The 24,244-nt window shown below is 38.5% G+C and overlaps 3 protein-coding genes across 4 annotated transcripts; 1 reads left to right on the forward strand and 2 right to left on the reverse strand.

Annotated features, from left to right (window-relative positions):
* Positions 1 to 498: 498 nt before the first annotated feature.
* On the forward strand, positions 499 to 4,298 carry LOC105390447 (inosine-uridine preferring nucleoside hydrolase). 2 transcript variants are annotated; one of them, XM_011561751.3, is made up of 8 exons: positions 503 to 758; positions 962 to 1,081; positions 1,734 to 1,830; positions 2,284 to 2,455; positions 2,725 to 2,841; positions 3,060 to 3,187; positions 3,474 to 3,660; positions 3,935 to 4,298. In XM_011561751.3, the coding sequence occupies exons 1-8, from the start codon at positions 685 to 687 to the stop codon at positions 4,057 to 4,059; spliced, it is 1,020 nt and encodes a 339-aa protein (XP_011560053.3). In that variant the 5' UTR covers positions 503 to 684; the 3' UTR covers positions 4,060 to 4,298. The 2 variants fall into 2 exon arrangements, with proteins under 2 accessions (XP_048482088.1, XP_011560053.3); XM_048626131.1 differs by lacking the exon at positions 2,725 to 2,841 and having other exon boundaries at positions 499 to 758.
* LOC105383231 (probable uridine nucleosidase 2) lies at positions 4,298 to 10,352 on the reverse strand. The gene is made up of 8 exons (XM_038108327.2): positions 9,759 to 10,352; positions 9,461 to 9,565; positions 8,239 to 8,338; positions 7,431 to 7,716; positions 6,408 to 6,544; positions 5,731 to 5,813; positions 5,483 to 5,586; positions 4,298 to 4,490 (listed from the first exon to the last, which is right to left on the reverse strand). The coding sequence occupies exons 1-8, from the start codon at positions 9,818 to 9,820 to the stop codon at positions 4,351 to 4,353; spliced, it is 1,017 nt and encodes a 338-aa protein (XP_037964255.2). The 5' UTR covers positions 9,821 to 10,352; the 3' UTR covers positions 4,298 to 4,350.
* Positions 10,353 to 13,095: 2,743 nt separating this feature from the next.
* LOC105390459 (gustatory receptor for sugar taste 64a) lies at positions 13,096 to 19,506 on the reverse strand. The gene is made up of 9 exons (XM_038108582.2): positions 19,394 to 19,506; positions 18,320 to 18,506; positions 17,586 to 17,795; positions 16,681 to 16,785; positions 16,171 to 16,364; positions 15,694 to 15,863; positions 15,236 to 15,401; positions 14,394 to 14,483; positions 13,096 to 13,368 (listed from the first exon to the last, which is right to left on the reverse strand). Exons 1-9 carry the CDS (start codon positions 19,457 to 19,459, stop codon positions 13,312 to 13,314), a joined length of 1,245 nt encoding a protein of 414 aa, XP_037964510.2. The 5' UTR covers positions 19,460 to 19,506; the 3' UTR covers positions 13,096 to 13,311.
* Between the last annotated feature and the right edge of the window lie 4,738 nt (positions 19,507 to 24,244).

Genomic DNA, 24,244 nt, shown 5'->3' on the forward strand with positions numbered 1-24,244 from the left:
GTACAACTGACATTTTAACCATTAATTAACCTTATCGCTACTGTAGGATAGGATATAAAACGAGAGCATAATTGGTTCTCAATCAGAAGGGATGGGTACGGTGGCAACTGACGTCTTACGTAACGAATACATTTAAGAAATGAAAATTAAAAGTTTATATTTGCCAAAATTATGTGGCTACCCATATCTTTTGATATTGAATATCATAAATATGAAATTATACACCAATCACGCAATGTTCTTACTGCCGTGTCGGTGACCAAGTCCAGTGGTGAAAGAATTGGCAAGTCAGATTAGCATTATTTATAATGTTATGGTATCATATCATATGCCATCAATATTTATCATAACACTGTTCGTAGAGAATCTAAGACAAAAGTGACACAGCATAGTAGTAAATACGTAGTTACAGCTTTCTGCTTTGATTGACTTTAGGCTTTGATTAATCCAGTAGCTTCAAATACATAAAACGATAATATTACGGAACCCTCTTTAAATAATAAATTATAATAGGTTGAAGAGCCTGTTCCCAAAAAAAAACTTAAATATACCTAAGTAGTTAATCTGTATATCAGGCGCTAAGATAGCCGTCATGTTAGTAGATTTTACTACTTATATAGAAGCGTACGAGAACCTTAATGCAAGTGAAGGCTCATTGGCGATCAGTGGCGGACGTAGATAACAATGAATAGTAACATTATCTGTTTTCGGTCCAATGTTTTAATTTTATTTTTATCTTTATTGTTTTTAGTTAACGGGTGAGTTTGTTTTATAGTTCTTTATCAGTATTATTCAAAGAGGAATATGTAAAATACGGAAGTTACAAGTTTGATTCCTATGAACTTTTATGTTTTTTTATAAAACAACTACGCGTCGCCCCATATGGCTTTGCTTTGTGAATTTCGTGATAAACTGTGCCTACTAATTATGTGAAGTTATCTCTATTTGTGACTTTTTTCAGATCAGACTTTAAATGCAAGAATGGCCATTTAAGACTAGTGATAGACCACGACGCGGGGGCGGACGATGCGATGGCCATATTCATAGCCGCGCTGTATGAACAGCGGTGCCAGTGCCGGGGGTAAGAACTTACTTGATATGTATCTGTATGTGTTACTATTGTCAAAATACAGTAATCTTGACTACCAATATTCCAATATCAATTAGTCAAATTATCAATCCGTCACTATTTCAATGAATGATTTGTGAGTTTGACAAGTTACAAAACTGTATAGATAGCTACTTATGAAGGTTACATTTGCCAAATATAAACTTAATAAAATGCACTCGTATTTTCCTATGCAGCTCAGAGGTTTTACACTGAAGCCGACAACTTCATTGTGATAATGATAACGTCTGGCATTTTATTGATACAGATGTTTTCTGTAACGAAAATATGAAGGCAACTGAGTAAAAAAATACTTGCTCAACTAGATTTACTTAATCATCCCATTGATATTCTAAAGGCGAAAGTTTGTGAGTGTTTATGTTTGTTACTTCTTCAGAGTTAGCGGACACCCTGAATTAACACATATACTACTTACGAAGCTCGCGGGAACTGGGCCAGTAGTACAGGGCGCATTTAAGACGTGTCATAAGTTTTGCATCGCACTCACTCACATCACGCAGCCTCAAGAGCGAGCGCGACGGAGAACTTTTGTCACGTCTTAAATGCGCCCCGTAGGTACTAGCCCTTCAGGTAGTACCTACTTAAATAGTTGTTTATTTTTCAGTCCCAAACTAGTGGCTATCACGACCACCCACGGCAACGTGGACGAGCCCCAGGCCTACAACAACACGCAGCGAATACTCGGCGTGCTGGGACGAAACGTAAGCATACAATATCAACTAAATGACTATAAACTAAAGCCATTAAAAATATAACTTGTAAAAAACCGACTAAGTGTCGGATTCTCGCACGAAGCGAAGGTTTTCGTACAATTAGCTATCAATATAAATACTCCTAGTAATTCTACCCACTTACATTTATAGATAAAACTTTGTTTTTTATAGTTTTTGCACCAAAAACGAAGTTTAATTTGAGGACTGGTTACCTAGCACGATAGCAGTAAGTAGTTAATTTCAATCCGAAATGTGTAGTATCTGATGATACTACTACTTTCAGCCAATGTTTATAAATCTACCCTATGCAGCCACCCTCTTTCGGCTTACTATACCCTATTTTCTTTTTAACATCCTGTATAAGGAATATCACTAAAGTTCCTTTAGTGCACCCCAGAGAACCCACGAAAATCATCAATTTCAGTTGAGTCTTTTTTACAGGTACCAATATACAGGGGAGCGAACGACTCGATACTGATAAACCAGCCGAGCGACCACTTCTTCGGTATAGACGGTCTGGGTGACACTGAGTACGGCGTACACTATGAAGCTATTGAAGCGCAGCCTCAAGTCGCTGCTAATGCACTCATTGAGCTGTCCAACAAATATAAAGGTATTCGTCTTTATGAAATATCTAGAAACATTTTGACGACTGCAGTTCAGAAGTTTACCAAAAGTAACATTAGTCGCCAGCTCGTGAGCAGAATTGCCCATTTTGGAAGAAAAAGATTGATTCGATTCTTCTTCTTCTTCAAGTGCCCTCTTCAAGCGGAGGTTTGCAATCATCCTGCTGATTTCCGTCTTGAATCATTGGAATGTACCATCTTATCTAGATGTGCAGATGTTTTACTATAATTAAATAACCTTTATTAACTATTACAGGTGAGCTGGTGGTAGTGGCTCTAGGAGCTCTGACGAACATCGCTCTAGCAATCAGACTGGACCCTTTCTTCATAAAGAGGCTAGCTCATCTTTATGTCGGAGCCGGAAATATTCAAAGTAAACTTCTGTTTCATTTTTACTCTACTATTGACATACCGATACTTTAGAGTTCAGTGCACTTAGTGTTTTTTTCCGCAGCAGTGGATTTCGTAAATAAAATTGCCCAAAAGAATGCAAAACTATAATTTTATAAACTTACTATAACTTTGAAAGACAGTGTACAGCTGTTCAAAAGTACGTATTTCGTACGTAAATTAACACAGTTTAAATTCCAGGTCCTTCAGAGTCGCGTCCGGAGTTCAATGTGAAGGCAGACGTGGAGGCGTACCACATCGTAGCCGGCAGCTCTAACCCCGACCTGGTCACCTTCATACCGCTGTCACAGGTCCCTAAGGTTACTAAGGTAAAGAGATTCTTGTGCGGTGCACAATGGTTGCCTCCTTGTTTGCGCCATCGTTATCGCCATTATTATAATTCCAATTTGGGGTGCATGATAGGAGCCTCCCCGATCGACGACGTATCAATACTTTACTTTATATTTTATTTAATATTTATCTACCTTCGTTATTGCTTCGAGTGTACCGATATCAAAATATCATATTTCGCGTTTTCCCTACAAACAATTTTTCCCTAGTCAAAAACACTCCTTTAAAATAATTGATAAATAAAATTAGCCCCGTGGTTTCCAGGAATGGCGGGAGGACGTCTTCGGCAGTATCAAGAGCAAGCCAGTGGAAGCTATGAACGCCTTCGAGCGAGTGGTCCAGACTAAGAACCGGCCGTGGGGCATGCTGGACCCGGCCGCCATGGCTCTAGCCCTGGGCGTGCCGCTTGAGGAGGTGTATGACTACTCGGATAACAGCGTCGTTGTGTGTGGTTAGTATTATTTGATTTGGATTGATGTGGAGGTAGCGAATGAAGTGGAAACATAGTTCTGGGTCCTGAGTCCTGACTGAAGACTGTGCCTATCTATTAACGAATTGTAGAGTAGTTTCATAAATGTAATGTTATGGTTTATAAAGTATGTACCTTCAATACTTCACCTATTCCGTCAGGAAAGATAAGTATTACTGCAACCGTGATCAGTAGTAACTATTCAGTAATCGTGAACTTTTTTATCGATACTAAAGTGTTTTTTTTATTGTTTCAGGTGACAGCAGAGGTATTACCACCAATGTTTTTGGTTTCAAGAACGAATCAAATATTCGAATCCTAAATACTTTCGACAAAGATTTGTATAAGAAATTTTTGATAGACCTTTTTTCGGAAGAATAGTAAGAGATAGGATACAATAAGGGAGTGAGTGAGATATCCACTATCTCATTGCATATCTTTTGTGGATATCACCGTCAAAGGAGATTATGGTGCAAGTGCAAGTAACTTATGGTGTTAAGATTACTAAAGCCTAAATACCTAGCCTACTATTGACAGACAGCAATAGCTGATGCCTACTCATAACTTATGGTTCTGTAATTTAGCGAAATAAATAAAATACTTATGTTTTTTTAATGTTATATTGTTTACGTGTTATATTGGGCTTTCCATTGTATCAATATCGTTATTTATTTAGGTGAAGATTCTGCTGTAGGATCTTGCAGCAAAGACATCAAGCAGAAACTGTTGGTAGTCTGCCGCCTGGAAGTCGTACACGACGCCAACGTTGGGTTTGTCAGACTCATTGTTTGTAGTGATGCCTCTGCGATCACCTGTAACCAAATTATGAAAGTAAAGTAAAGTGAGCAGTGCCTTGATTGAGATATCTTCACTTACGGTATTTTAATATGCCTTCACTGTAGTATGTTTTATGCCTTCATTTCATTGTGTAAATCTACGAGACTTGTGGACAATCGTGAGTATAAGAGGGAACGATTCTATTTGAGGGAAATATTATAGATTGAAGTGAAGGGATTCTATCAAAAGTGCCAAAATTAGGCCAACAGATGGAGTCAGTTATTCTCCCAACCGTTCTAGGGACACGATACCCGTTTTCTAAAACTACGTATTGTTTTATAGTGCCTGTCATTCCCGACGACTTGGTCATAAACAACAGGCACTATACCTTCAGTCAGACGGCAGTCTGACATCAGGGATCCATGGAGCAGTGGATCTAGCCGCTGCAGCGTATAGCCACAGTACTCACTAGGAGAGTCGCCTCGGGGTGGTGAGACCCCTCCCTGATGTCCTGACAGGTGCCGGAGCTGTTGATGGCACGCTCACTTCCCGTACTCCATCCGGAGCACTCGTGTTTGGGATCCACACTAGGGACAATGGAGAAGCCATTTGCCAGATCTCCACTCTGGTACCGGAGCTGTAATGCGCGCTCACCTCCCGACATGCAGACCTACATGTCTACCCATGGAGCCTACTCAGCTGGGTCGGCCGGCGCATGCTATCCTCACGCACTACTTGATATCCAGTCAAGCACCGGAGATGTCAGTCCTAGGACCAACTATAAGGGAAACTCACGTGCCCCGTGACTCGAGCATACCGGGCAGACGAACGTTGTCCCCCCCTGTAGCTAACCAACTGCCACTACGAATCCATACCCAAGTCCGGATCCACTAGCAAGCTAGTGGAGGGCTCGAGATCCGGACGCCCGTAGTACCCTGGTCCAAACAGCCGGACTCGTAATTCCGGCTGCGCAACCCCGCACACCTCGGGTCCTGGTGGCGGGCCGTTCTAGGGACAGCTAACTTACCACACAACTCAATACCCGTGGTGTAATACTTCTTGGTCCTCACGAGGTCGGGGCACAGCGCGACGGCCGCAGCCGCCGGATCCAGCGAGCGCCACGAATCAGACCTGCGGGGTAACCACCACCGAACATTAGAAATTAGCTTGCTTGTTAAATTTTACGCAACTGGTATGGATCTGAAAGATATTTGGCAAACGAGCGATGCTGCTTATGGATTGTTAATTGCTACTGTGTCGGTGGTGGTACGGTACCTGTTCTGAGACACGCGCTCGAACAGGTTCTGAGCATTCATGATGTCCGTGTCGATCGCACCCAGCACGTTGTTACGCCATTCCTGGTAATAAATTGATAATAATAATAATAATAATAATAATAATAATAATAATATGTGGGGACATCTCACACACGGCCATCCGACCCCAAGCTAGGTAGAACCTGTGTTATGGGTGTCGGACAGCTGATATATCTACACAAATACATAGATAGATAGATACTAAATATAAATATCAACACCCAAGACCCGAGAACAAATATCTGTGTTTAAACAAATATCTGCCCCAGCCGGGAATCGAACCCGGGACCTTCGGCTCAGTAGTCAGGGTCACTAACCACTACGCCATTCGGTCGTCAATGATGATATACAGGTGTTGCAAAAATGGTACAGGAAGCCGATAGCTCTGCCTGGCCGGGTGACTATGCCCGTTATTAAGTCAATTTTATTAAAAAAATATTTTCGTAAGGACTAAAAGAAGAATCTGGGGATTATCTTTACATACATAGGTATATCCGGGGATATAAGCCTCTTAAATTGCTATTACGTCACCTGAAAGTGAAAAGTATACTGATAACATGTGTTCTTTGACTTTGTTAAGAGCGGCCAGGCGCAATAGCATTTAACGTGGCTTATTATAGTACCTAACCTACATACCTTGGAGAGATCGAGATGGTCTTTGACTTGTGAAAAAGGTATGATTGTAACTTTTTCAGGAGTAGCGTTTTCAGCTATGATATGATACGCCTCGGCGTCCGTCCTGGCATTGAACTCGGCCTCTACATGCACCTCGTCTGAAAGGAAACAGTTTAAATTGCTTAAATAACTTGATTGGCTGGTTAAAAAAAACATACATACTTACTTACATAATTAGAACAGTCTAATAGGTACATTGTACACGAACGTACGATCAGCTTCATTAGAAGATTTATTGACGATTCATGAATTTACGAGGCTAGGAGCAAATTTTATTTTATACAAGAAGTTTATGGAGTCGACTGTACACGAATATTTAATCATGTCCTATTGATTGCAAGATTCTATAAATGGCACAGCTACGGTATTATTATTTATCATATTATTTAACCCAAATTATGAGAATTCGTGGAAGGGAACCGTGTTACATTTGTACCAATGGAATGGGTTTGTCTTTTGCTATAAATATGTAGGTATATACCTCATAGCTACTATTTTTAAAATATCCTTGTCGCGGATCTAATTTACCTATCTTGTTAAAATAAATCAAAATCAAAATCAAAATAATTTATTTGTGAGTCACAGGTTAGGTTAAGATGGATTACAGTATATTATATAATTTCTCCGTGCTCAGCCAACATGGCGTACAAATATTTCAAATTAAGTACATTAAACATGCAAAAACTAAAGATAACACATTCATGTTGTATAAGTACCTAGGATTTTTGGAAATTTGTGTTACAATAAGCATGTCGGGCACCTACTACAATTAGTAATAGATGGGCGGTATATTTATTCTATCACAATGTAATCCGTAAAATAATGTACATACCGACCTGGAGTTGGAAGAATACAAGGTAGAATTTAACGTTCAGTAACGATCCCATAATGCCTGTAGCTAAGTATATCCGGTATTAACCCGGCAACGGAAACATCACTCATAAAACTCCATCCTGTACACCTATTAAATTAATCATAACATACTGTGTATATGTCCAGCCGCGACATACAAGTGCTGGAGCCTGCCCAAGAAGACTGGGTCCAGAGCCACAGCGAGCCCCACATTGGTGACCGGCCCCAGGGTCACCACAATCAGCTTCCCCTCATACAGCTTGGAGGCTTCGATCAGTGCGTTGGCAGCAGTGACGTTCAGAGCTGGTGTTAACCCCTCGTAGGTTAAGTTGTTGTCTCCTAGGCCGTCTGTGCCGTGGTAGTATGTCAGGTCGGAAGAGAACACGATGGATTTGTCCGTTCCTCGGTAGATTGGCACCTGAAAGATGTAATGTGAGTCTAGTTAGTTATATATAAACACTTACACCTTGTACTAATGTACTCCCTTGCGGGGTAGGCAGAGGTACATTGCTGCACCCACTTTTCGCCAGTGTTTATGTTAGTCCCAATGTAATAGGGGGCGGGCCTATTGCCATTTTACGGGCACATCCAAGACCCGAGAACAAATATCTGCCCCGGCCGGGAATCGAACCCGGGACCTTCGGCACAAGAGTCAGCGTTGCTAACCGCTGCGCCATCCGGTCGTCTAGTTAGTTGTACGGTTATATCGGAAATGGACTCTAATGACAAGTTCATTAGAGTCCATTGGTTTGATATGGTGGAATTTTATTAATGACCTAGTTAGATGCATTTTACATTTACATATAGGTAGCTATATCACATCCGGATGAAATGTAAAATAATTGTAACTGGATCTTAGGTAAAGTTGAGAATCTAATCAGATAATATATAAATAGGTACAATTCATAATTGTAAGTGCTCTTAGGTGGTAGGTACTCACATGCTGTTTGTTTGCAATTTTCAAAACAATTTGGTTGTTGAGGTAGACCTTGGGCTCGTCAGTGTTCCCCCTGGCGGTGGTCAGCCCCACCAGCTCTGGGCTGGTAACAAATAATAAAACTTAAGTACACTTGAAATTGCAGCCATAGCTTGCTAGGTGTTTCAGATATAAGTTACCTAAATATGTGCACTATCATCACCATCCATCAGCCGAAGTCAACACACTGCAGGGTATTTATAGACCTCCTCCATGTTATGCCAACTCCCACAGTCCTTTGCTACACTTCAAATATGCACTATATAATGGACAACATTTCATTTTCTTTACCCTATATTTTTATTAGCTATTCGGAAAGATTATAGAAAATTAGTGGACCCGTATTTTTTTATTTTGTATATACATTAATTTTTGCATGTTATTTTTAACTTTAAAGTTAATTATTTTAAAACCGGAAGTGAAGTCACATATTAGGCTCAATTTTTATTTTTGTCTATTGCCCGAGTCTCGAAAAAAAACATAAATGACACTGACAAGTTACATTTAAACTTTGTTTACATGCCAACCAACAAATGGGTCATTTTCAAATGACATTGATATTTCTGATGATGGAAAGTAGGTACTTATCATGTAAAAAAATAAGCAGAAGCATTTTTTCATCTGTGTAGGCGGTGGCATACTCTGGGACATATTATATAGAGGTCATCTGTTAATAATAAATAAAAAAATAGTCAGAAAGTGTCAGAACAGAATTAATGAAAATGACCCAAATAAACAACAACGTCACGATAAAACGTCAAATTCAATCAAAAATGAAAGTGACAGTTACTTTGTTTTTAAATCTATAGGCTTTGATCATCAAAATGCATTGCACCTGATGCATGACGTCATCAGCACTTTTTTACTATTTTATGATTTTCTCGAAAATAATACATCCAAAAAATACAAAAACATTTTTTTTGTGTCCTTCAGAGCTAAATCTCGAAATGGTTTTCGATTTATAGCAGCTTTAGTTTTTTGAAATGTTGTCCATTATGTGCCTAACTATGATCAGTTTTCCATTTATACAATGTGTAAAAGTAGTTATTTATATACTCGCGATCAATGACAAAGTTTCAATAGCAACTTACCTAGTGGGTGGAACTTTTTCATAGCTCGTATTAATATTAATATATGATTATATGTCTACATATTTATTATTATTCTTAATTACCTAAGTGCTTACCCGTCGTAATGCTCATGAAAGAGTAGAGACAAGAAGATGGCCATCGCATCATCACTGCCGGCGTCATTGTCAATGACGAGGTAAGAATTTGTGTGTTTCTGAGTGCTGAAATGTAATTAAAATTATAAATAGTGAGTACAAATTATAAACAAAAAAATATTAATAACAACGCGGCCAAAAGTTTTCCAAAGTCCACGAGTCTTCATTTCTTACATTATATATTTTTACGATAAATAAAAAAATTAATAACTAGGTACTTACGTGCTGTTTTAAAATATAATTTTAGGAACACACTCACCATTGAAATCCATATGCAAATGGCACCACTAAAACTAATAATACAAGCACCGACACTTCCATTATTACGGTAAATAAAATATAGTCAGTAAGTTATACAAATTCACTAATGAATTAAGTAAGTAAATAAGCAATTATCTGACGTAACTTATGTATTGATAACGTAACGATATGTTAAATTAAACAGCACTTATATGAGTCCAATAACAAGATAAAGTTAGGTAGATGTAGTTATTTACTTTGATGTAAAGTTAAAATAACATTGAGCGAGTGACTATAGCGTTTCGTCAGTGACTAGTCTACGAGTCGTCTAGCAACTCTACATTCACTTGAGTTTATCTTAATGTATTGGAACAGTTTTTAGTCTATATTTATACTCTACATAGGGTGAAATTTAATCAGTGATCTACCTACTTTAAAACAAGTTTTGGTGACTGCCGATGCCGCTGCCTTTGGGTTATACACAGTTTATCGTATGTGCTACTTATATAAATAAAATTTACTTTTATCTTTAACAAAAATTGACTTTAGTTTTTAGTCAAGTCGCTCACTGATAAAGTCAGCTCTGTAATTCTATGTGGCTGTGATAGATACTTGTTTCATGATTGATGATCTACTGTTCGAATCCAACTGATAACAAGTCCTCTAGGAAAGTTCTTGCTCCCCAGTTATCTGTATTCGGTATTATCAATGCCAGGGTCAAGGAGTCACTCTCTAAGACGAAAAACTAAGTTTCGGAGCGCTGCTGCGCGAGCCGCGACTCTATGTCGTTGTATTAAACGTGTCGATTGCACGACAGCTCTCGTTCGTTTGTTTTTCGTCAGTATAGAGTGACCTTCCAGTAGTAGTCAGCAAGTACTTACAATGTGTATGTGCGGCATTGAGTAAGAATGTAGGTATGACTCTTGGTAGGCAATTTTAAATTTATTTATTTATAACAATAATATTTTTTTATTAATTTATTGTATAGTTAAGTAAGTAAGTATGTACCCAACAATATAACGAAATTTTGTGTGACGAAATTTTACACACGTATTGTAAATAAATATAGGTAGCTCAGTATTACCTTAATAAAGGCTTACATAAAAAAATAAATTCTCACTTTAAATGCTTCCCAATATTTTTTCATCACACTTCCAGGCGAAAAAATATTGATATTTCCAATTGTATATTTCTGTAGGTTCACATATTTGTCACAGGTGAGCGGAGAGGAATAAACACAAGCGGCAGGGAGTCAGCGAGGCCCCACGCGTCTAGTTTACGAGTTCTTACCGAGACATTTCTACACGAAGTGTTCAGCTGAAGTGCGAAATAAAAATAATATGTTGTAAATATGGAGAGCTCCGAATGTTTCTTTGTTTTACCTAAAAAAATAGCAAGCATTTGTAATAATATATATGTCCCTCTACACTAGTGTGTCTCTGGCCGAATGCAATGGAATTAACTTCTCTAACTCCACTGTTAGATTTAACAATCCGAAATAAGTTGAAACTGTGTTCTGGAAAACAAATGTGTTGGGACCAGATTCATGAAAGCATTTTCACCAAAATAACGAGCTTTACCAGAGTATCGTGCCTGGGACTTCATGGTTTCACTTCCAAGCCATGACAGTTTTATAGGAAAAAATGTTTTGTGTTTTAACTTAAAACGCTGGGGCTGACTGATGGTGAGCGATTGATTTATAGCTCTCCGTATAAACTGCACCTATCCATCACCATGCGTCGCGATGCGAGCGCGGAAAACATTCATCTCTCAGTCAGCGAAAAAACAATTAGTGTGAATTCCAAGTGGAATGAAATGATTAATTGCAATTTCGCAACATTGCGAGCTTGCGAGCACGTCGTTGTGAAGGCTCGCATTTTGAAAGTTCCGTCACAAACATTAAATGGAAAAGTCACTCTTTTGTTGGACGTCTGCTAGTAGAAGCTTCGCTGAAGGCCCTGGCTTTCAGCGAAGCTTCAGTTTCCGGTGGTTACACAGACATCTATGCGTCTGTGGGTGGTTATCATTAGTGTTGTAGATGAAATCAAGTTCCTGTTTGCGGTTATCGTTTTGATATGATTTTGATACCTATTTATTACGAGGGGCGAGGAGTGACATTCCATTTCATCCTGCTATCGTATTCAATTCCAAAAAAAGATATCTTCATAATAACTTACTCACTTATCTTTGAAACGCAAATGCAATAACTTGGGAGCTGTATGCCGCTCGTACGTACAAAATTACTTATTTATGGAAATGAAACGAATCAACCTGACAAAAATTGAATTTCCTTTATTCGCACCCTTACATGGCCCTTCAACCCTTGGGCAATGCTGTAGGTAGGTAGAATCGCATTATTAAAGATTCCCATATACCGTCAATTATGCTAAGAAGTATGAAAAGTTATCATTTGTTTATAGGTTGGTTGGTTACGCTTGTGCTTGTACTTTTTTTAAAATTTACATTATGTGCAGTGCACCCTGGGTAGTCAGCGTCAGACAAGTTAATCTGACTAGCTAATCCTTTTACAACTCACCGACATGCTAAGGACGAAGAAGCACCGCTAAATCAAAAACGTACCTCCCCATATTTACGATACATACCTCGACCTACTTACCTATTATACTTACTCTCTTCCTTAGTACAGTATGCGCGCAGAGAATTGGCCGTTTACGTTGCGTTGCGGGAAACATGACGGCTCGCGGTGTGTTACTGCCTGGCTGGCGCCATTTCTCGGAGGATTTGTCACAAAAATGTTAACCGACCCGTGTAAGTAACGGCATTAGGCTCTTGCGAGGGTTACGCTGTTTAAGTATGATACATGTTACAATAAGTTCAGCAACAGCAGCGGGGTTATACAACAATAATAACATAGGTAACGTTTTTAAAAATTACATGCCTGTTTTGTTAGGTACTTACAATATTTTTTCTGTTTGAAGTTGGCAATTAGTATTTTTTTTTGGATATTTATAGTACGTAGTTATTATTTTTGGAAAATCCCTTAGGAATGTCATATAGACAGGCTGGAAAAGCTGCTCTCAGGTTAATTTGTAAATGTGCCAAGATTTCTAATCTGACAATGCTTGCACCACGTTAACAAACCCTAGTCTAGCTATGGTGTTGTCTCGGAAACGATAATACACTCACGAGCAAAGAAACAGTTCCACTTACAAAATGCAGACACCAAATGGCTTCTTTTTTTTGTTGAAATTTAGTGGGAAATTTGAACAAAATATTTATGTTTTTAGTTGGTAATGTTCTGATGCGCCTATAAATGCACTTAAATATTGCAGAAGGCATCATTAAGTTAGTTTATTCAGTTTCGGTGTAATTTGGTTATTTTCTGAATGGTACTTTTTCATTTGCCGTGAGTGTAATAGGAAGTGTTTTATCTATCTGCCACACTCACAATATGTTTGTTTTGCCCTCTCTCCGTTCTAGGATGGTACAAAACTCAGATAAAAGTAATTCAATGACGTGCAGGCGTTGCAAATAATAAAAGTCAGTTTTTTTAATAACCAACATAAAAACTTTTAAATGTTTATTTTTACGGTTAATGGCTAAAGTTGCATTTATTTCTTGTCAAACTCTAATAACACTAACTCATACTTTATAATAGACGACACCACCTGCAAAAGAACAATATCTCATTACAAAAAGTTATATATTTTTTCCTTGTACTCGTACCTTCTACTTATAGCAGGGCTAATATCCAACTTGAAAAACCCAAGATCTACTTTAATCACGAAATCCTGTGTGCTCTACCAATTACAATTATATACCTATGTAGATGCGTGTATGTCTTAGAAGAAACGGAATCGTCCAGGATTAAATTTGATTGCTACTGTGGCGACATCTATAATGAATACGCGCAAGCATAGAAGTCAAGATATAGATCCAGCAAAGAGATATCAAGGACGACCAACAGATGGCATGGAAGAGTGAAAGCAAAATACCAAATCCTACATCGCGGTATCTAAGAATTACAGCTACTCAGTATATATACAGAATCCCGACATGTAACCGTCGGGCAGTTGCCCACCAAGCTAAACCGCCCAGCTTGGTCGGAGGATCCTCCCTTTTCAATGGAGGAGTGGCAACACCTTCGCTCCTCCATACTACAATCGACTGGACTAAGAGCCGGTCCTCTTCCCATAGCATCGTCAGATCTTTTTCCAGCAGTGAGATATCAAAAACAACATACATAAACGAACAATACATAAGAGCATATACAGGTTGTTGCAAAAGTAGTATACCACTTTTGCAACACCAATACAAAACGTAATATAAGTAATTAAGTAGTAACCATTATCATCAAAATAATAGTAATTATTATTAAATTCTTTATTGCACAAAGTAAATTGGTACAAAGGCGAACTTAATGCTAGCAGCATTTTCTATCAGTTAACCTTTGGTGATGTTGAGAAAGTGATTGGTAGTGCTTTGGCTTTGAAGAAAGAAGATGGTCTATATTGAGTACTTAACCGAAATATTAATATATACCTACTTATACAATATAAACATACACATGATACCTAAATCAATACATTACATACATACATAAATACATACATAAAATTACTATCATCATCATCATCATCACACAGATAGGATAATTTTTATGTTTTCATGTAATGCCCAATACGTTGCCTACCTCTAAGAGGATGCCGCGGTTCAGATAGAAGAACCCCTTCCCGCTGAGCGCCACCACGTCCTTGGTCAGCTGCTTCTCCAGCCTCTGCACCTGCCGGGGAAGGTAAACACGACTACTGTCCCTCACGGGGTAGGCAGAGTTGTTTGTGATAAACACATTTATAATCAATGCTTATGCCTGCGGAATGTTTAAAAAATAGTAATCGTTCTTGTGTTTTGCAAAAACGCGTATGTTAAGTACGTGTATGATAAATTCCGCTAAAAATACATAAAATATATTAGTTTATTCCAAGCATAATTGTTGGAAATGCTAAATTGGAATTTGCACACAAGCTGTCAAGCATTGTGGTATGTTTATTGTGTATTTCTACGGAGCGTTGTGGTCGGCTTAGCGTCCCACGTAGCTAACGTAGCTCGTAGCGTCCTACGTAGCATCCTACGTAGGATTCCTAGTTAGCTCGTAGCATCCTACGTAGCTCGTAGCCCTGCGTAGTTAGTGACATTCCACGCTCGATTCCTAGCGCTAAGTAGCAATTAGTTTTATTGTGATTAGCTTCCATTTGCCTATTAATATTAGATATTATGCTATTTCCAGTCGTTTTATTTACAACTATCCGATGTCCCTTGAGCTTGATGGCTTCACCAGATCAACATCATTGAAGACTCCCGTGCCCGTGTTTCAGCAATTTTATTCATATTTAAACCTCTCATGACCTTCTATAAATGATTCAAAACCGAAATTAGTGAAATCAGCCCCGTTCCTATCCCCTACTCTCGTCCCCTCTCCTCCCCTTCCCTTCCCTACCCTCCCTTGTTCTACACTAGAGCGAACCTCCCCCTCACCTCGACATTATAGCTCCTGTCAGGGTACTCATATATGAACCCGAGTGCGGTCCTCGAACGGACGTTGACCTCAGCCGCGGCGAGCACCACGGCGCATGCGCGCGCGCACAGCCACGCCACCGACGTCAGGTAGTACACCTTGTTCAGCGACATGCCGTCTTCGCCCCTGCAACGTAAGAGCTAGATTTTATACGCTTAATTGCTTTACAGCCATTAATATGAGGCTCACTACAGTTTTTTTTCTTTGTTTATTGATTTAAACAGTATATTCGCTGTGCGGACAAGGCCTAAAGTGAAATGATAGGACTTGTGTGTTTGTGATGGCTGATAGAGTTGTGTGAGGAATAAAAGTGTTGCGCTTGTCTAGTCCATTGGCGTATGTCCAGAAGTGGACTATTATTGACTAGTGTAATAAATATGAATTATCTTGCTAACTACAAAAAAAAACGAAAACGAACCCAGCACCGTTGAAGACCTGCAGACAGATGAAGTAGAAGTTATTCGAGTTGGAGAGCAGGATGAGGCTGCCGAGCTCGGCGTCCGCGCGCCGTACCAGCGCCGCCTGGCGGACGAACGCCTCCCGCACGCGCCGCCACGCCTGCAGCGACGCATACTCGTCCATGCAGCTCTACACATAAGGTACAGTTTAGTGTGTGAGCGCACCAGCGCCGCCTGGCGGACGAACGCCTCCCGCACGCGCCGCCACGCCTGCAGCGACGCATACTCGTCCATGCAGCTCTACACATAAGGTACAGTTTAGTGTGAGAGTGCACCAGCACCGCCTGGCGGACGAACGCCTCCCGTACGCGCCGCCACGCCTGCAGCGACGCATACTGGTCCATGCAGTTTAGTTGGAGTGTAGGATGAGTCAGCCTAGAGACGAACGCCTTGTTATCAATTCCATACAAGTAAATAAACTATGAAATCATACTCACGTCGTTCTCAGAACCAGTGGGCCCGGATATGCTCTCCATCTTGGTCAGATGATGCACATATTTGTTCAGCCTTCCATACCTGGAGGCCAGGCCCAGGCTCACGAGAATGATGACCATGTCTTGGAAATTCCAGAGTATTGTCGCCGCTTTGCTAATGACAAATATTGCTATGCCGAGCGGTAACGAATAGTCACCTGAAAATTTGTTAATTAAGTAACTGTGTTGTTTGGTATGTTTAGCTGAAAATTGTTCGGTTTTATTGTGATCGTCTAAAAGTGAAGCAATTTTCACAGGAAATAAAGCTATTTTCATCTAAAGAGAAACGTTTTCTGTGCAGGTAAATAATACCATTTTCCATATAGTTTAATTAATAATTATTAATACGATAAAAACTCTGCTGATAAATTTAGCTAACGGTACCTCTAAATCCAACTTTAAATTCAATTTAAAGTTTTGCATTTATTTCTTTAAATAAACAGTTTTATTAATGAAAATCGTTGTAAAACTTACTCGGAATGATAAGAAAGGCATGCGAGTTCAGTATGTATTCCTTAAACACGATCGGTGGTGGGTAGTCCAAGTTTATATTAGCTGCCATACTCATCCCATGCTCCACTGCAAACACGATACAAGTGTGTGAGATGCTTGGGAGCACTCTAGCTTACGAAAAACGAAGTATCAGAGCCATGCTGCACTCATCAAGACTCTATATTATTGAATTGAACGTGCCGATTGCACGACAACGGCTTTCTTTCGTTTTTGTCAAGGTAGAGTAGCCCTTCTGAGTGTAAGCGTATATCAACATGAAGTGTTTGAGTCGGAATTAGGTAATAAATACTTTGACCCAGTTGCGACTTGGAGTGCCCCATAAGTCCCCCGCAACAGCGTTAGATATTCTTTATCTCTTCGATACGGAGATATATCCGAGAGTGTAAAGTTACAAGAAGTACTATAATAAATAGGTATAATGATAAAACTTCTTAGTTGGAATCGGTTTCTACACGAGATTGATGAAACCTAGCTAGTGCTTTTCAATCAATGTTTTCAAGACTTCTAATTCGTTTTATCCAATAGAAAGTTCAATAAATAAAAAATATGTAGGTATTGAGGATACGATGGAGCATGATTGATTGATTTGATTTGAAGAGATTTGATTCTGATGAAAAATATGTGAAGTAATTCTGTCTAGTCAAGTAGAAAGACGCCCTCCAGCTTAACCAAAGATTATAGACAGGATAGCCAGTTGTTTCTGCATGAGGAAGGCCGAGGACAGAATTTTATGGCACTCCTTGCGAGATGCTTGTAGTGTAGTATTAGAAGAATAGAATAGGTAATTTAATGCGGATGATGGTGCGTCCAGCAGCGGACCTCTATAGTCTCACGAGGAAGATGAATCGTAACATTTAGGCGCTCACCACACGAGCAAACAGCGACCACGGCCACCACCAGCCACAGGTTCCTGCGCAGCGCCTTGTCGGGGGGCAGGGGCAGGGCGCCCCCGCGCTCGGCGCCCGCCCAGTCCCGCAGCAGCCGCGCCCACGCCGCCCGCAGCCGCCAGAATACCACCAGCGAGAGCAGCGCGTTGCCGTAGAATATGGCGCCGGAGAGACGGGCTACCACGCTGCCTGGGATACGGTTTTAAATCATTATAGGTCCACTTAAAAATATTAAAACTTGAAAAGACATATGGAATGGCAGCGGCAGATGGATCGTTTTCATTGCAAGCGAGTGTACCTACTTAGAAATATTAAGAACTTGTTATTTTTAGTTACCCTGCCCTAAACATGAACCCTCAATCTTTCTGAACTATGTTAATTATGCAATATTTGTAGACTATTTTTTCATGAAGTTATTAAGAATGACGAGCTGAGTTAAGTACTTCCTTTCGGCTTGTATTACAGCAGCACTATGTATGCGACGTTAATTGATATGATATTTTTGTGTTCCTCTAATGATAATAACCATCCAACAATCTACCTCGTATTATCCACCTCTGAATTTCAAAAGCTTCACGAGATATTAAACCTATGAAAGAGATATTTCTCGTCAACGATTGTTGTTCCAAAAGACTCGGTAAAGGATCCCATGGAAAAGATTCCCCTCAATGTGCGATAAGGAATGCTAATTCCCTTTCATCAATCCAACTCACGATTCCCAGTAGAATAAGCCGTCAGCCCAGCCAAGTTCTTGACCAGTTTGTAGACCGATCCGCCCTCAATACAGACGTGCAGCGCGAGCAGCAGCGCGGCCCACGCGCGCGCCGCCCCCCCGCCGCACACCGGCACGCCGAAGCAGCGCGCCGCAGAGAACACCGAGTGCATTGTGCGGATCAAGTCCTGAAAACAAGTTTTGAAACAAGAAAGATATAAAGAAAATACATTTGTTACGAAACAACACAAAAATAAATCTGAATCGAAAAATAAAAAGTTTAAAAAGTAACAAGAAATGAGCATGAGTGTTACTTCCCGCGGAGCTGAAACGGGTTCTACAAATCTACATGCACAGCTCAGCTTGGTGCTTGTTAGCCATTTTAGCAAGTTGAGTGTAATATTCATGCTCCCGCAAAAAATTACCACATCATCCACTCTCACAGAGTTATGTGCCTGTTTCTTGAACTTATTTTTCTGTTTAGAGAATTACTTTGACCATACTAAAAAGTTTAAAAAGTAACAATAAATGAGCATGATTGTAATGTTGCTTCCCGGTGCTGAAGCGGGATCTAGCTCAGCTTGATGCTATGGAAGGCCTAGCCATTTTGGAATGCTGAGGGTAAAATACATGCTCTCATACAAAAAATTATAACATTTACCACTCTCACATCTTTCTCATGAATTAGCTATATGACTCTGTGAGAGAGAGGTAGGTTTACTTAGCCTTGGTTAAAAGCACTTTCATAAACTTCATATTTATAACATATGGATCGATAAAAATACTTACCAAACTATTTGGTGAAGATAAGTACTCCATACCTATGTATTTTTTACAACAAATTTTTAGCTTTTTTTAAATGTTGTAGGTTGGTACTGCTTGGATATACCTACTGAATAGCAAAGCCGTCAAATAAATTATTGTGTTACAATGAATGACAGTCGGTTTCATAACTAAGAAAATTCAGTTAAGTATGACATGCAGCGCCGTGATTGGGTGAATTTTCATTGAGAGACAGTTAAGTTCCTACTTAGGTAGATTTATTCAAGACAGAAACTGGGCTTAATTCACTTACGTCATTAAGTTGAGGGTGTGGTCGAGTCTCTTTGTCTCCTTCAAAAACTTTACCAATTTCATTCATTGTGTTCGATGCTCCTCCCACTTGTGTAATCAGTTAATAACCTTTGTCCAGTTTGTTGTGAAACACGATATTAATTATTTTTAAGGTGCACAGGAACAAACAAGTTACCGACTAATTTTATCGTACAACTTTAGAAAACGTCTCATTATTTTAATTGAAATAAGTAAATACAAAAACAAATATTACACAACCACCTATTTTTAAACAATGGCTCAATGTCACCAGAAAAAATAAAAAGCTGCAAGCAAAATCAATAACCACTGTGTTGTAGAATGGTGCTATTATCGGTATAATTGCCACTTGGCTACAAATTGCATGTTACCGACGATATGATCAAATTGAAACTATAGGAAAACAATGATGCTCTTCTAGTATTTAATTAATTTCAATTAGCTTTGCAATAATTGACACAATAATACTCAGTCTCTGCCGCACTGGTGGAAATGCACATTATTTTGGAGTTTATCGACGCTCTTTATTAGGTATTTGTAACCAGGTACATTGGCATCAACGAAGCTGAGCCTGGTGTGGAAGCCACCGAATTTCGTTTATTTATAACCTCACACACTTTTAATTTAATTTCCTAAAGTCCTAGTTTGTTTGTACCTACTACTTATTTAAATTAAATATTTTTTTTTCTTGTCTATGATCACTATAGGAAAAACTTAATGTTTCTGTAGTATAGTGGAACTGCCCCTTTTTCTTGCATTTATAAGCAATAGGTACAATAATAATTATGTGTAACAAAATACAAACACCATTTTTATTTCCAAGTAATGGTACATGGATAAACTTTTACAGATATATGTATAAATTTCGGTAGGTACACTTATGAAGGAGTATTCGTTTCTCCTGTTTGTAAAGAGTTAAAAGTTGTCACCGTTATCGTAAACATAACATGATCTTAGAAAGTTTTATTTTTATCCACGTTTCATGTAATATATTAAAGAACTTTTTCAATATCTCGAGTACTTAAATTTTTCAGCTGGTGTATCATAAATATTTATTTACTTTTACGGTTTTTATTTATGTTTATAGGGGTAATTTGTATAAGTACCTAAGTACTTACATACAGAATGGTACAAAAGTGGTATCTATTGTAAGCCAAAAGGGGTTGACTCATCTCAGTCCTCACCTCACTTCTGTAGTGACAGTATAGATAGTGTAGGTATCGCAAGAAATGTTAAGATTATATTTAATAGCTATTTCAGTAGTAGTCTTTTTATAAGTGTATGTTATGTATTGCAATTATGAAATCTCCAACTCGCCTGCCAAGAGTGGAGAATATGGCAATAACCCTCCAGTGTTAGAGGACTCATGTCCTGTAGTAAATTGTTGCGGGCTGTGCTTTTGCGACAGAATGATGACAACGTGATGACAACAAACAATACCATGTTGTATTAATAACTATACTCTAATTATTAATTCCGCGGAATCCTGACATTTCATTAGTGATACCACTAAAAAAGCTCTTCACCGAAAAAAGGTAAAATTTGGATCCATTTAAGGGCAATATTTTTGAGCACAAGAGTCAGACTTTCTCTCTCCCAGAAAGAAGCGTCCTCGTGGTTCTTTTGCGCCTAACGTAAAGACCATCATTCTAAATATTTAAAAATATAATATAGAAAATTGTCCGGATACAACTGATGTTCAGACTCGTATTGAAAAAAGTACCCAGCCAAAAAAGGTTTGTGATCTCTGACATGTCAAAAATTGATAACTGTCAGAATTCCGTGAGATTAAAGATTAGAGATTATACATAATTATGCATAGGTAAAAGTTAATTAAAATGAGCCGTGAAAATTGATCGTAATAAATTTATACGAGTAGAGGACTACATCATATCAGGGTGTAATTTACATATTTATTATGCAAATAAAGTTACTATTTCTGGTATCGCTATGGTTTGTATTTTATTTCGCTGGATGTTATCGAATTGTTTAATCCCATCAATTTACAGAGTTTCATATTTTAAAAGCTTTTTTAATAGCTTGCTGTACCTATTTGCATAAAATTGTTTTTATTTAAGCTCTATTCTGTTTCTGACCTAAGCGTGGAACCTGACCTGGGGTTGTCACCGATGTGAAAGACTGTTCCATACTTATATGGTACAGGGGATGCATAAGTAGTGAAGGCTCTGGGAACATAATAGTACGTCTCTACCGTTAAGGGGAGGCTCCTTTCTTTTACTCTCATCTTTAGCTCAGCTCTCTCCCTCTCTCTCTCACACAGGGAATCACTCTCTCAAACAAAACTTTATGACCATAGTTCATACTGTTGCCAACATAAATCCGTGAGGCCGCAATTTGATCTTATTTTCGTAAGGGCTACATCATTCCAGTGAAATATGGTTGTTTCTATGAATTTGGGTTTATACCCTGGGCTAGGTAATGGGTCGAGTTTTGTTTACCTTTTGTTGTAGTGTTATATGTATAGGTGTTACCGATGCCTAGTAGCTGTTCGAAATGGTTGTGTGGTGAAAGTGACGTAGTGGCCTCATAATATAGTCAGACCTTCGTCACATAAGTAATACTGTTCCGTATTTTTAGTACCTACTACATATAATTGAAATTTGTCTCTCGAGCTTCGCTTTGCCTTAAAAGGGAAAATCTTTTACCGCGCAAACCGTAAAACTTTAAATATTCACATCACTAGTGATGTATCAAATGATTACTGTATAAAACTCCATAGGTTCCTAATTATTCAGGCCAACAATTACATTTCCGTGTTCAACCCTGTGACGTGGTTGTGGTCTGCAGCCAACAATATTTTAATACAAACTAGATGGAGTGTTAGTGCAAAAGAAACATCTCGACAAATAACACCCCACTTCTACTACCAGTGAGCTCTTATTTTGAATTAGTTCGGTTAGAAGAAGACTTTACTCATGATACACAATGGTTGTTATTAGGATGAACTTAAAACGGTTTGACACTAAACAAAATGCGGTTAGTTTTTTTGCATTTTTTGTATGTAAAACACCATCTAGTTCGTATATTTTAAATCTAAGTTCAAGTAGTTTCATTACAGCCCGGAAGTGGAAACCACAGACGTATCTCAGAGGTGAGACATTCGTGTAGATAGATCCACAAGATAGAAAATGTGACCCAACTATCCGAATAAGATTCATTTGTGAGAATTTATTAAATGTGGAGTAGGTAACAACATTTGTAGATAGTGTACCTTTTTGTTATATTTTACCCAACCGATATTAACGGCTTAAGTTTAGTTCCAAAACACATAACCAGTGATGTTGCTTGTTATTCTAATTATGCTATATCCGTGTAAGGTAACTCAACTGGTATGCAGCGAACCACTATAGGTACTAATAAATTACAGTAAGCAAAAGATATGTGTGTCACCCCATCGCAAATAGTTTGATCCTGGGAGTCATATGTGGAAGATAAATATAAATATATGAATCAAAGATTTTGTCCCAACATACAAACAATTTCTATTAATTAAGTACATAAGTACATCTACTCTGGTCGAATTCAATAGGAATTGTTCATACGTGCTGTGTTATGTTATAAATAATAAGATATAGGGTTTAATTTTATCTAAAACTGTTTGCTTGCCTATCGCATTGGAGTAGCTGCATGTAATGATAGGTTTTAAGTTATTATATAAATATTTCTCATTTTACATATCACCCGTCAGTGGATCTTAAAACTAAAGTATTTGCACGGGGGTGGTCAATATAATTCTTATACTTTATATTAATGTAGTTTATAAATATCTCTTGTTTTCACACGATACCCATTTTCATTCTTTCTATTTCCTATCAATGTGGTTGTCTGGAAGAGATTGTGTTATTTATTTTCTTTTCATGTTTGTTATACTGTTTCTGTTTGTGTGCAATAAAGAGTATTTTATCTTTATTTTATCTTTATCTTATCTTTTGCTGACTGTACATAAACTATACCAAGTACTTGCCTATATCTATTTTCAGATTACTGGTTCCCTATAATAATCAGCCGCTCACTGGTCAATAATCTTCTGCTCCATAGGAAAATAATTCATCAGATGTCAGATTACACTGGATTCATTATGTACTTACCTTTATCTCTTGATACCAATGCCGGTATGGGGAAAACGAATTAGTAAAGTAAATATACTTTCCCACCTTCATACGAAAACCTTTCACTTTGTACAAAATTCTAAGAAATAAGGGGAAATTAAATCGGTTGATGTCGTACGTCTGTTTATTACGTACATACTTGTACCTACTAGTTTATTTTTTTTAGATCTATCTACCTACCTACTTACGTCCTAATGAAAATGATAAGTACATTTTATATAAAAAATACACTTTTTGTTTGGTTACCAGTTAGGTTTTTGGTTTGTCACCATACTCACCATCAATCTAAGAAGAAGAATCATACTATACAGGGCGCCCATAAGAGTTGTGATCACCATTAAAACTGGTCAACTTTTCCGTATTGAGAGTTCTTTTTTCGATTTTCCTAAAGTCATTGTTATACTTACACAAAAGTGTTTCTGAGAGCCGCCCATCAGACCCCCAATTCTTTTGATCCATAATTTCAGGAATACGCTGTGTATGCAGATGCAGGTAACTGCAGATAGTACTTAAATTGGAACCTACACAGAATATTTGTTTTATTCGTACACATTCTACCTCCACTCTGTCAATTTTTATCATCAAACTCGGGTCCAATTTGCTTTTACCTTATTTTTTTAAATGGTTACCAATTGAAATAAAGAGGAAGATTTCGTCGAGTAATTTGGCGTAGACGGGCGCTGCGTCGTCCCCATAATCACGTT

This window comes from Plutella xylostella, chromosome 15 (assembly GCF_932276165.1).
Source record: "Plutella xylostella chromosome 15, ilPluXylo3.1, whole genome shotgun sequence".
NCBI classification, from domain to species: Eukaryota; Metazoa; Arthropoda; class Insecta; order Lepidoptera; family Plutellidae; genus Plutella; species Plutella xylostella.

Excerpts from the sequence above, each read along its gene's own strand:
- LOC105390447 (XM_011561751.3), top strand. The coding sequence starts at position 685 with ATGAATAGTAACATTATCTGTTTTCGGTCCAATGTTTTAATTTTATTT. Across the intron at positions 1,831-2,283 it reads TCGGCGTGCTGGGACGAAAC|GTACCAATATACAGGGGAGC; the intron begins GTAAGCATACAA and ends TCTTTTTTACAG. Across the intron at positions 2,842-3,059 it reads CGGAGCCGGAAATATTCAAA|GTCCTTCAGAGTCGCGTCCG; the intron begins GTAAACTTCTGT and ends TTTAAATTCCAG.
- LOC105383231 (XM_038108327.2), bottom strand. The coding sequence starts at position 9,820 with ATGGAAGTGTCGGTGCTTGTATTATTAGTTTTAGTGGTGCCATTTGCA. Across the intron at positions 8,339-9,460 it reads TTTCATGAGCATTACGACGG|CCCAGAGCTGGTGGGGCTGA; the intron begins GTAAGCACTTAG and ends ATTTGTTACCAG. Across the intron at positions 7,717-8,238 it reads AAATTGCAAACAAACAGCAT|GTGCCAATCTACCGAGGAAC; the intron begins GTGAGTACCTAC and ends TACATCTTTCAG.
- LOC105390459 (XM_038108582.2), bottom strand. The coding sequence starts at position 19,459 with ATGAATGAAATTGGTAAAGTTTTTGAAGGAGACAAAGAGACTCGACCA. Across the intron at positions 16,786-17,585 it reads GGTCGCTGTTTGCTCGTGTG|TGGAGCATGGGATGAGTATG; the intron begins GTGAGCGCCTAA and ends TCGTGTTTGCAG. Across the intron at positions 13,369-14,393 it reads ACCGCGGCATCCTCTTAGAG|GTGGTGTCGTCTATTATAAA; the intron begins GTAGGCAACGTA and ends GTTCTTTTGCAG.